At 39.6% G+C, this 12,321-nt stretch overlaps 2 protein-coding genes across 3 annotated transcripts; one reads left to right on the top strand and one right to left on the bottom strand.

Annotated features, from left to right (window-relative positions):
* Positions 1-680: 680 nt before the first annotated feature.
* Positions 681-2,380, top strand: LOC121970141 (UPF0496 protein At3g19330-like). The gene is made up of 2 exons (XM_042520644.1): positions 681-812; positions 874-2,380. Exons 1-2 carry the CDS (start codon positions 746-748, stop codon positions 2,070-2,072), a joined length of 1,266 nt encoding a protein of 421 aa, XP_042376578.1. The 5' UTR covers positions 681-745; the 3' UTR covers positions 2,073-2,380.
* Positions 2,381-4,412: 2,032 nt separating this feature from the next.
* LOC121970140 (probable cellulose synthase A catalytic subunit 5 [UDP-forming]) lies at positions 4,413-10,780 on the bottom strand. Of its 2 annotated transcripts, none has more exons than XM_042520643.1 (14): positions 10,020-10,780; positions 9,731-9,926; positions 9,235-9,440; positions 9,042-9,144; positions 8,754-8,928; positions 8,349-8,615; positions 7,922-8,267; positions 7,710-7,847; positions 7,486-7,611; positions 7,190-7,402; positions 6,827-7,100; positions 6,207-6,403; positions 5,775-6,125; positions 4,413-5,594 (listed from the first exon to the last, which is right to left on the bottom strand). In XM_042520643.1, the coding sequence occupies exons 1-14, from the start codon at positions 10,098-10,100 to the stop codon at positions 5,010-5,012; spliced, it is 3,258 nt and encodes a 1,085-aa protein (XP_042376577.1). In that variant the 5' UTR covers positions 10,101-10,780; the 3' UTR covers positions 4,413-5,009. The 2 variants fall into 2 exon arrangements, with proteins under 2 accessions (XP_042376577.1, XP_042376576.1); XM_042520642.1 differs by having other exon boundaries at positions 6,818-7,100; positions 10,020-10,775.
* Positions 10,781-12,321: the final 1,541 nt, after the last annotated feature.

Genomic DNA, 12,321 nt, shown 5'->3' with positions numbered 1-12,321 from the left:
CGGCTCGGTCTCTTTGCAGGCTCGCCGGAGATCTACATCACCAGTCGAAGATAGCGGAGGGCACCACGTCCCCAGTGTCCATCGACTCAGCGCTCAGACAGGATCAATCTCTAATTGGGACTCATCCTCACTGGATCACTCTCCTCCAGTGCTTACCATATTTACCAATGACAGACTTTCTTGATGTCAGATCCCTTGATCCACTAAGACTTCTTGCATATCTCAAACAATCTGGATTTCAATCAATTATCAACCCAATTAGACTTTCTTTCGCCAGATCTTAATCAATCTGGATTTCAACCAGTTATCAATCCAACTGGACTTCCTTCTGTCAACTATCAACCTAGCTGAATTTCAATATGATATTTTGGTCTTCTAAATCTATCAAATTAGGTAATCCTACATATTCGATAATAATATTAGATTAATAATATATCTAATTTTAATTCAGTTATTATTCATTAAAATTTAAATTTGATCATTAGGATACACTACACCAACTACTGGTACGAACAAAACTAAGTCGGACTTTTCCGTGGATGAGCAAGTTCCATTTGACCAAAATATAAGCCATGCATCCATCCGAAATTATAATGCAACTTTCTTTTATAAATGGTCAAAATGTCGGCCCGAATAATTTATAATTAATAAATATGATCAAATGCTTTCGTTCTATCCGAATCAAGGAATCAAACCCTGCTTAATAAATGAAACCTCTTCTCTGACCAGTTCTACTCGATTCTCCATGAATTGCTTCAGCGGCAGATCAAGACGAGGGCATCCCCAATCTGCTCCATCACCAGCCACTACAGGTAACAACAATTCCTAATCGTATAATACTCCGGACATGGATCTCTTCTGACCTCGCCGCAGGTTCCGGCGAGGAGGAGGAGGAGGAGCAAGAAGGTGAAGGGATCAATGGGCAGAGTCACCGTCGGCATCGGAGTACGGATCGCAGCCCCCTCTCCGATCGCGGTGCCACGGCGACGTCTGCAGCGGCATCCGCCGCCGTCTCACCCGCCTCCGCCACCATCAACCTCAGCACAGCGTATATGCATGCTGTCAACACCAACTCCTACAAGGAGATATGGCATACGATTCACCGCCATCATTCGGAGGAGGGGGAGGCGAGTCACTCGGCCGGAACGCCGTCGCCGGACGGCTTGATTGAGCGCGTCCTTCAGCCGGATCGGGCCTCCATCGAGGAAGCCCTTCGCGGCGCGACACCCAATCACCTGACCCGCCTCATTTCTGACTACTTCGACAGCAGCGAGAATACTTCCCTAGTCTGCCTGTCGCTCCGCCGCATCGTCGATCGCGCTCGCGCAATGTATGCGCCAATTGGCGAGCTGATCGATCTCCTCCCCTCCGCCGATGGCCATCACGCTTTCCTGACCCACCACCAGTGCGATTGGGCCTTCGATAGGCTCCTGGAATTCGATCTGTGTGGTAACCCCTTCCCGGTTCCTTCATCTAGCGAGGAATCTAGCTTCCACGGAATGCGCGGCTGCTTCTCGAACCTCAAGCAGCAGCTGGACCTCCGTCTTTTCAAGGCCCGACGGAAGCGCCGGCTGGCATACCGCGCCACCCGAGGGATCGGCGCCGGCTTGATCTTATTTACAGTTGGCCTCGCCGTCGCTGGGGCGGTTTTGGCTACTCACGCGATAGTCGTCATCATGGTCGGGCCGTCCATCGTTATCGGCGGATGTCTTCCTACAAGAGATCTGCGTGGAGGATCGAGGCCGCGGCAACGTGATTACATGGCCCAGCTCGACGCTGCCTCGCGTGGGGCGTACGTGCTTAACAACGACCTAGAGACTATCGAGCGCCTGGTGGCGAGATTGCACGCGAACGTGGAGAGTGACCGGGACCTGGTGCGGCTGGGTTTGGAGAGCGGGAGGGGGCAGCAACATCAAATCGAGGAGGTACTGCGTCAGTTCCGTAGAAATCATCCTAGCTTCCTCAACCAGCTCGAGGACCTCGAAGAACACATTTGCTGCTTCTTAGCCTCTATTAACAGTTCCAGATCGCTTCTCCTCAGGCAAATTCAACATCAGCCACCACCTCCTTGAAGTACGGGTTTGGAATTCTTCCTCCTTGAATTATGGGCAACATTTTTTTTTTTTTTTTGCCAACTTACCCGATGTCAAGCGAGCACATTTCCACTTCCTTTCTATTAGATCAGCGATATGGAGTCAATTCTTTATTAAACACTGATAGATTTATTTATTAAACACTGATAGATTTGTTCAACCTCTGAAGAATGGTGGTTTGTCCTACAATTGGAGAGGACATTACATATCTTCCTGAAAGATAGTGTTATAACAATGCTGTATTCCTACAAATAAAATAATAAATGAATGAATATGCCTCTTGGTTGTACTCATGTTTGTTGATCCTCATTGCAATCATCTGGAATTTGTTATATTAAATTCAATTCAAAAATAGATTCAATCAATGCCACAATCTATCTGCTGATCCAGTCGTACCATCTTTGATGAATGGGTTTGAGAAATTATCTTATATTTGCTACTTTACTTATTTGCAAATATTTTCTGATGTTTGCTGTTGTTATCAGGAGTCTTCTGAGTCCATCTTTTTTAGGGTTAGGAATTAGGATTTAGGAAATTGTTGGTTGGTTTCTTGTTCAGAGATGAAATGTTTATCTTGTAGGAGTTTCCTTTCTCTTGTACATATAGTTATTTCTTTTCCTTTAGAAAAATGAAAACGGCTTTGCCAGTCGGAAGTTTTCTACTGTTTTCTCATATGCATGACATGTAGGTTGCTGAAGGTTTGACTCCACAAACTATGAGCCTTTCAATATATCCCCAGCTTGTACAATTCATGATAATATGATATTCATCTAAAGACTATGTTGACTGCATTCGGAAAGACAACATTTCTTAAGATGAAATTAAACTCAGACTAGGAATCTACATGATTGGATTCAACTTTGAACTGTACAAATTATTAAAACCATGTGTAATGACTAAGAAGCTTACTTGTTGGCTAGAGTATCTGATTTTACACATTGATGCTATTTCATGGTTGTTTTAATATCTAGAGTTCAGCATACTTCCTACTAAAGGGACTTCCTCTAATCTTTGCTGGTTTCTCATTGTTAAAATCTGGTTTTCTCCTTTATGTTTGAAACTACTTCCAAGTTATGCCATCATAAATTGATTTGTCTGTGGATTCTATTTTTGGTTCTCTGTAGTAAACACAATTAAAAATAGATTTTTTATGGCTTGGCTTTCGTATCATTTTTTGGTAAGGGAAGTGTTGTTATGTGTCAAACAGTTCTCATTTCATTCAAGCCTCTCATATAAGCACTTTCTGTGTCTGGATTCATCACACTATTTTTATGATGCAATTGAGGCTGCACATGAGTTTTTTTTTTTTTAAATAGAACTTGCATGTTTAATCTGTTTATTATTGATGATTTAGTAGAATTGATATTTATGTAATTTTTTCAAAATGACTAGAATTTGGATCTTTACAAATAGTGTGAGTTTAAATTTCCCAGAGGATCCAAGTTTGGAACCTCCTCAAGGTTGATACACCATGGAATAACAATTACTACACAACAACTCTCAAACACCGCCACATATGATAGCACATAGATATACACTTAAGCGTGATTACATGGATGGAAGATACAAGGGAAAAGAGGGAAAGTGACAAAAAAAAATGTATAAAAATGATGGAGCTCTTTATGTAGTATTTTGAAGATTTCTCTCCTTTCCCTCAATTTTTCCATCCAAGTTCAAACAACAGGGGAGGTGACCCTTGGATGTTGATTCTAGCCTCATGTGTGTGTGTTATAAGCATTAACTTGTTTTTATTCATTTTTGATGCATGTTAGCTATTGGTTCTGAGGAAGAGAGTTAATGGATTCTTAGTTTTATCTTTTGATTTTTGACATTGTCCTGGTTATCTTGTGTATTGTGAATATGATTTTTAATCTGGTATTACATACTGTGATTTTTCAGTTTTCAATAAAATAAGAGACAAGTTCACTAAGATGTCAGAGGTGATAGATAGTCTCATGAATGTTTTTTTTATTTTTTTTATTGACCATCAAAGTAAATTGAGTCTTGATGGACTGTGCTTGTTGGCATATTATTTTGATAAAAAATTAAAAATAAATTTTGCATTCATTCTATAAATAAAAGTTTTAAAAATTTGAATTAAAAGTTTGTAAATAAATCAAATTAAAGTTAAACTTAAACTATTATTTCAATGACTTAATTGATGGTTTAATTTAATTTAATTATTTTATCAAATAAACTGAAACATCTCAAGAATTTGACCCAACTCAACTCAACTCAACTCAACTCAACTCAACTCATTTATGATTTTACATTCAATTGCTTCCCCTTAAAGAGGGTTAGGCGAGCACACTTCCGAAATATCTTAAATTACAAATCATTATCAGTCTTTAAATACGTTTGGGAAATGATCAAACACATGGCTGAAGCACAAACACAGCTATAGTTCATGGGGTGTAGGCTTTTAACATACAGCTACACAAGCTTCTCTGAGATAGTTACAGATGATGATGTGCAACTAAATAAAATACATACTGTGAAACTCTCTCTTTTCATATCTAGATATAAATAATCCCCCAGAGGGGAAACCAACCAACAGAATGTCTGATGAGCCCCCTTCACCGCGTGTGTATCGACAAAGGCATGCTCTTATTGAGAAGAATCAATGTACAGAACGACTGAAACAAAGCTTGAACAAGATGAACCATCTCTTGCCATTCATCCGATTACTGATTCTGAAGAGCTAAACTTGCGGCTGCATGCGGATCTTGCACAAACAAGCAGTCTTGCTGATTCTATGGTACGAGTCTGGAGCTAGAATATAGAACAGAGGGGGGGACACTAGCATACTGTATGAAACCTGTTGTGCATCGGTGCGAATGTCATGTAAAATCCTGTGTGAGACAATGCTGACAAGAGAGCTGAACTCCAAGAACATTCTGATAGGGACTCTCCTACTCAGTTGCAGTCTAATCCACATTCCTCCAGGAGTGGACCATCTGATTTTGGCAAGAATGGATCGATTCGTACCCAGAGCAATGAGAAGATGGATGCAAGGAGAATGGACCAGACAATAACAATTGTTGGTGTCCTGTTTTGGCGCCCAACGAGACCTTTGAGGAAAGGATAGAGGTGGACGATCACCCAGAAGGAGAAAAAGAGTTTCCCGAACAAAGGCCCCCAGGATTCATATCCATTGTTTATCGCGTTAGAGACACCAGCTACGACACCGATGAAGTTCACAACGAGCAATGTTGTGGGAGGGATGAGCAATGTGGTCCACTTGAACGTGTATAACTCGGAGAATTCTTCATCATCACCAGCCTTTGAAGTCACAGTGAAATTGGTGTCTATACCAGCGAGAACCTTTAGAAGTCCCTGAAACACAGCAAACAGATGCGCGGAAACGCCTCCAATAACCCAAAATTGTTCATTTCTCCACCAATCATCAATGGCAACGCCACTCCATCTCATTTCAAGGATGCTCGTCGCGAAGATACAAATGAAAAGTGACAAGAACCAAAGACTTGCTACATTAGAGAGCTGCAATTTAGAACACACATGTATAAGTCATGGTAAATAACAACAACAACCAAAGCTTTTATCACATTAAAGTCAGCTATATGAATCTATATTAAGCTTAAGCAGGGCTATATCATTGTTAAGCCTCAGTAGACAAATAAAGAATCACACATAAATACGAAAAAGGGGCAGGAAGTTTACCTCTGGGGTGATAAATTTTCCAGTGAGCAAGCAAACAGCAGGCAGGGTACAATATGCCAAAAGAGGAATTGATGTCCAGGGGTAGATGGTAGCATTGATATATGACATCCTTTCCAACCATTTAAGCCCGCCTCCGTATCCATACCATAGAGGGCAGTGCTTGCTCAAGAAAATTTCGACGGAACCAAGTGCCCACCTAAGAACCTGGTGAAGACGGTCCGAAAGATTAAGAGGTGCTGAACCTTTGAATGCAGTTCTTGACGGCACACAATAGATAGACCTCCACCCATGGCAATGCATCTTAAAACCAGTCAATATATCTTCAGTAACAGAACCATAGATCCACCCAATCTGCAGCAAGAAAAATGCATAGAAAATTATGAAAGTGTCCTGACTGTAAACTAGAAAAACTTTAAAGATAAGATGAAGCACCTCTTTTCCCCAGTCTGTCTTGTCTTCGTAGCCACAGCTGATAACATGAATAGCTTCCTTTAACAAAGAAGATGGAGTAGCACCTTTCAGCGTTCCGCCATTCTCTAGGAGAGTAGATGCAACAAAAACAGGAGACTGCCCAAATTTCTTTTCCAACTTCTGCTCAACTGTCATATTTTGTTTTTGAATCTCATTGCCTGTGAATAGACAAAAGATTAGCAAATGGAACTTCATAATAGGACCATATATATTTCTGATATATTCTCACGCAGCTTATAATCATGATATCCGCTTAATCATCGTTCCCAATGTTTAAATAATTAAACAAGACGACAACATTACAATATATATTAAGGACAACACTTGAATAGTTGCCCTGTATCTATTCAGTTGTATGATGTGGCCTATTCTAAGTCTTCTACTAAAAGATATTTAAGGAGAATAATGAAAAGTAGAGAATGAGTAAATAGACAACTAGATATGTTCTTCAAGAACTGCATTATCTCCTATATGGTTACCAGAACTAGAAGATACCATAAAAATACTAAAAGATTGTTAAATGCAAAAGTACGATATGAAGTATTCAAAAAAATTTGATTGTGTAGACATACTTCTAGCACCTTCTTCGATGCCTTCGAGAGTATGTGCTGGTCCTGCAATCTCAATACTTTTAGAACCAGACCTTTTCTTTTCCTGCTTACTTTTTGTTGACTTCTTCCTGCTACCAGTGCAGCAGCAAAAACAGCAGCACCATTTAGGCCAGCAATTGCAAGTCCTATTTGGGGGCTTCTTTTTCTTCGGAGCATCAGTTCCATATAACGCTTGTCTTCTGAAAGCACATCCAGTGCCGACATAAATAGGTCCTTGAATCCCATCCAAACCTTTCATATTGATCTAAATCATGCCTTTGTTTTAGTTCTCAAACCAAGCAAATGCATAAACTTTTATTGGATATGTAACAGATATCACAAGTTAACACTTACATCAAAAAACACAATGTTCCGATTAGCATATCGATCATGTCGATCAATACCATCGAACCTCTGAGGAAACTGCACATAGCATACTCTCTTTCCCACAAGTGGATCCATCATAAAACACATTGCTTCTCGTATTGCCTTGCTGTTGTTGAAGTAATGATCACAATCGACATTCAGCAGATAAGGTGCATTTGTAAGTACGGCGGAGACTCGGACCTGCCAAATGCATTAAAGGAAAGTGAGCAGACCTGCAGCTATTTTGATATTCAGGAAGATACTCATAAAGAACAATTGCTAACCAAAGCATTCATGGCTCCAGCCTTTTTATGATGATTGAAACCAGGTCTCTTTTCTCTTGAGACATAAACCAAGCGCGGAAGTTCATTCCCATCGACATCATGCCCACCACTTTGCCCCAAGAAGACCTAAACGTTATATAGATGTCAGCAATATAAGGGAAATTGAATTGGCAAAACAATGCATACTTCCAGCCAAAAAGAAATGAAGAAAACACAAGATTTACCTGAATCATGCCTGGATGATCGCGGACATTATTTCCAGGCCATAGTGTTCCATCCTGCATTGTCCACCCTTCTTCAGGTACCTTTTGTGCTTTTGCAACAAGGCCATTTATTCGTACCTTAAATTCCTCGTATTCTCTCTGAAAGCAGAAGCAATTTAAGTAACACAAATTGAATGCATACTTCACCACTGATAGTAATAACTATTTTGTACCTTCATTGCTCTTCTTTCCTTTACAAATGAAGGATGAACCTTATCCTTCAAATAATCTATCTTCTGCTGAAAATACCACTCGGGTGCACGTGGCTCTATATTGAATTTCTTGCAAAATGGAACCCATTTCTTTGCAAACTCAGATGTTTCAGACAATGCTTCAAATGTCAGCATAGCAGCACCATCATCTGAGACATAGCAGGATACTTTTTCCACTGGATAGTCCACAGCAAGGATCGAGAGAACAGTGTTTGCAGTGATTAAAGGGGGTTCCTTCATTGGATCAACTGTACTCACAAATATGTCCATTGGAGCCAAATGAGAAGGTTGCCCTTCTTTTTCATACCTAAGAACATGAATGAACAGAACAATTAAGAAGACATTGACTAAGTGAACAATGAGATTTCACGGTGACAGCATCAATTACCTCAAGGACAACCTATCAAGATAAGTTTCCCTCTCTATTGGAAGCCACTTGGGAAACTGATCAAGAATCCAAGACAAGGCAAACCAGATTTCGCAGATGACTGATATAAGCCACAATGGATATGCATCTTTCGCAGGGTTGGTAATCCGATAATGGAAGAAAAACCCAGCAACTACAAGTCGAATTAAGATGATCATTCTGTATGGGTTTATTTTGCTAGAAGGGATCGGTAGCTTTCTTGACAATGGTTGCCTAGCTTCATCCATTCTACAGAGATAAGTTGAAAGTCAAATTGAATTTCAGAATAAACACACATGAAAATGGAAAAGTGGATCAAACAATTATCCGAAGTTATTATAACATGATTCTCAAAGTTTTAGAAATTTAACTAGTGTTGGGGCTTACAATGGTAAATCAGATTCATCATTATTATTATCCCAGCCTTTATCACCGCCATTGCTCCTGGCCATCTGAAATTTCTCTTGCTTTTGCTTCCAGCTCTCCATCCGCTCCTTCCATGCCACACTCCCATATCCATAAGCAGCAAGATCCTTTGAAGGGTCCATGGATCTAGGTTGCACTGTGAAGAAAGTGCTTTGTTATCAATCAAAATTATACAAGAAGATCTAATGAGCCAGACATCGTGCTAGTTTAGTTTATATAAGGCGTAGATCCCAAAGGTAATGCAAATACCTGGAACATTGTGATCGGGAAAGGGAAGAGGATGAATCCTTTTCCCTCCGCCACCCATGAAAGAAGGAACAAGAGCATGCTGCTCTGGAGGAATGTCATCGACCTGTAGAATCAAAGTAGGAATTCATTCACCAGAACTGAATTGCACTACTGAGTCCAAAATAACAAACAGTACTGTGTGATTCGATGATACCATCTCTCCATTGGTGAGAAGAGGGACTTGTGGCATAGGACGAACCACATGAGGGTTGTTTATGTCACCATGTCGGCCGTAGCTCATGCGGCTGTGTAGCATGGCCTCCGCCAAGTATTCTGAGTCATGATCATCTCCCCAGTCAAACTCATGTTCGAGATCATCAACATCATCCTCTTCCTCATCACCAGGCACACGCGGGCACCCTGCAAGTACAAATGCTATGAATCCAACAATCTGATGCAAGTAAGATCGAAGCGAAAAAAGATCAAGGACAACAAGTGAATTAGGAGGGGTAAAACCATTGCAGAATCTATTACAAGAATGATCATTACCACATGGATCTACTGTGCTACAATATCTAGTGAAAGGAAACTTTCATGTGTTTGAATGATATAATGCTAAATTAAACGAGAAAATTTCAGGTAGATCTGGTGAAATGGAAGCAGGGAGGTGAATTAGGGATTCCTCACTTAGTTTTCTTTCTTTTATTTACCTTTGAGCCGCTTGAACCTTGTTTTGCACTGAGGGCAGACTTGGTTCCCCTCCCGGCGTTCGTACTCATAGCAAGTCCTGCAAATGGGGAACGCGCACTCGTTGCAGGCGACGAAGAGATCACCACCGACGTTGAGGCCAACGTCGTCGCCGCAGATCTGGCAGACCTGCCCACTCAGCTGTTGCAGCGGCCTTGGCTGCAATCCAAAAAACATCGATTGAAAAAAAAAATCAGATCTTGCCACAAGAAACCGAGAAATTAATGAAGAAGGAGAAGACGCAGAAATTACCCCCGATTCCCCATCACGGCGGATGACGACGAGCTCGTTGCGGTTGTGAGAGCCAGCGACCAGCCCCGCGCTCGCCTCCATTCGTCGGCAACAGGGTTTACTTCAACTTAATAAAGGCAGCTAAGCTACTTGATTCAAATCAAGGCGACTGCAACAATGATCATTGGAGCACCATGGTCGAATCCCTCGGCTCCTTCTCCCTCTTTGAGCGCGCAGTCGAGGAGGCGAAAGTAACCACCTTTCTCTCTCGCACTCAAATCTCTCTGTCTTCCGCTAAAGCAATGTGATGCCAGCGACACCTGCCCTTCTCCCAATCCCACCACCACTTATTATTCCTTGCTTCTTACTTGCACTCCGCCAACCGGATCAGTAAAAAACCAGAAAGGGGGCGGCGAAAAAAAGATGACTTTGGAGTTGGAAAGGGCGAAGCGGAGTAAAAAAGGACCGATCAACTGCGGAAGAACGACCGACAGGGCTGCTGCGAAGGCGACGTCTGAGCTGCCTTGTGATCCAAATCAACGAAGGCGACTCGATCGATGGGCGACACCCAACACCACCAACAGATGGATCCGGCCGGTCTCCGATCGCCCGGCGAGTGCGCGATGCGTTCTTGTCCCGAAGCATCTGTTAATTGTGCAATTAAAACAACGTTTAATCGATGCTATAAAAAGTAACTTTTTTATCTGCAACGGTAGATTTGTTTTGAGGCGTCCGCCGACAGGCAAAGAACATGACGTCGCTTATAGCTGCTGCGTCAGCGGCTCATGGATTGAACACACTCTCTTTCTCTGTCTAATGGAGTTGAAAAAGTGTTGAGTTTGATTAATTTCATTTATTCAAGGTTAATTGATAATCATGATGACAAGAATTGAAACTTCGTGTTTTTGAAATTAAACTTGTGTGAGGATTCATATGCTAAAAAACATATAAATGATGTTGGTTTGAGAAAAAAAATAAAAAGAATATCTTTTATTATCATTAAAAGGGTGTTGTTCTATATTAAAAAAGTATCAAAGTACCTTCTATCTTTATTATAATAATATTGGAACTATTTTAATAATTAGATTAATTTTAATCCAGTTCAAAAAATGGAAGAGGAATATTGAAACGGTTCATAGTAGGTGAAGGAAATATTCTCAAATATTTGGACCAATTCAACAACCATTATTCAAACTGACTGTTTGAGTGTCATTTTAATTAGTTGCTCAGTCATGTCGGATTAGGTTCGACAATAGGAGATAAATAATTTGCATAATTTGGATGATTGAGACGATCCACCAAATTAGATCACATCAATTATTTTTTGAGAATTAAACGCATACACACACGACACTCATTAGTCTTCAATTATTATTTCCTTAAAAATGATGGTCGATGATGACAAAGTCGTGCAAAAACCAAAGGAAAGTGTCGGTGGCCAAGTCTTTCGCCCTCACCGTCGCAATAATAATAATTAACAATATGAATGAATGAATAAAAAACAGAATTTGAAACGTGCACGAACAACTGTTTGACCTGTGGTGCAACAGGTTGTATCTCTCTGTCAAGTAAAAAAAAAAAAACTAAGAAGGAATTTATAGTCCATTTTAGCGAAAGTTGGATTTTGAAAAACAGGATCTATATTATACGTAGTCATGCTTTGCTTAAAATTAAAAACCCGACAACTTTACCATTGTGTTCATTTTATTTTATTTATTTTTAATAATCTAAATTTCAATTTTCATCCAATTACTCTTGAAAAATAAATGACCTTTCTCTAGCTTGATTTACCTACTCAATAAATGTTTGGGAGTTGTAAAAAGTACAGTCAAGAATTTTTTTTTCCTCTATGAAATCACCCAATTGAAATCTAAATTACAATAATTCACGTTCCTGATGGGGCAATTTTAGACAACAGCACACAAACATTCATAAGAACATTTTCATCAAGAATATTTTTAAAATTTAAAATAACTTATTTACTTTATTAAATTTATATTATCATTTTTCATTACATCTTATATCAATTATCCTAAAATTTTTAATATCTTTATTTCTTTATTATTTACTTCACTTTTACTCTTTTTTTTTATTTTTTCTCCTATAATATCTATTTTTCATTATCCAATTCATTCTCTTTATTTTTCATCTTACCAATTAAATAATATTTTAAAAATAAATTTCATTCTTTAAATTTAAAAAATATTATTTATAAAATCTAAATTTAGAAAATAAATAAGTAATATAAAGATTATTTTATATAAAATATGTAATTTAAAAAAAAATTATGGGTTTAGGAACGCTGACATAGATGCTCCAAGTC

The sequence above is a fragment of the Zingiber officinale genome, chromosome 4A (genome assembly GCF_018446385.1).
Source record: "Zingiber officinale cultivar Zhangliang chromosome 4A, Zo_v1.1, whole genome shotgun sequence".
Taxonomy (NCBI): domain Eukaryota; kingdom Viridiplantae; phylum Streptophyta; class Magnoliopsida; order Zingiberales; family Zingiberaceae; genus Zingiber; species Zingiber officinale.
Note: the sequence above shows the minus strand (reverse complement) of the source record. Positions and strands in the feature narration are given on the sequence as shown.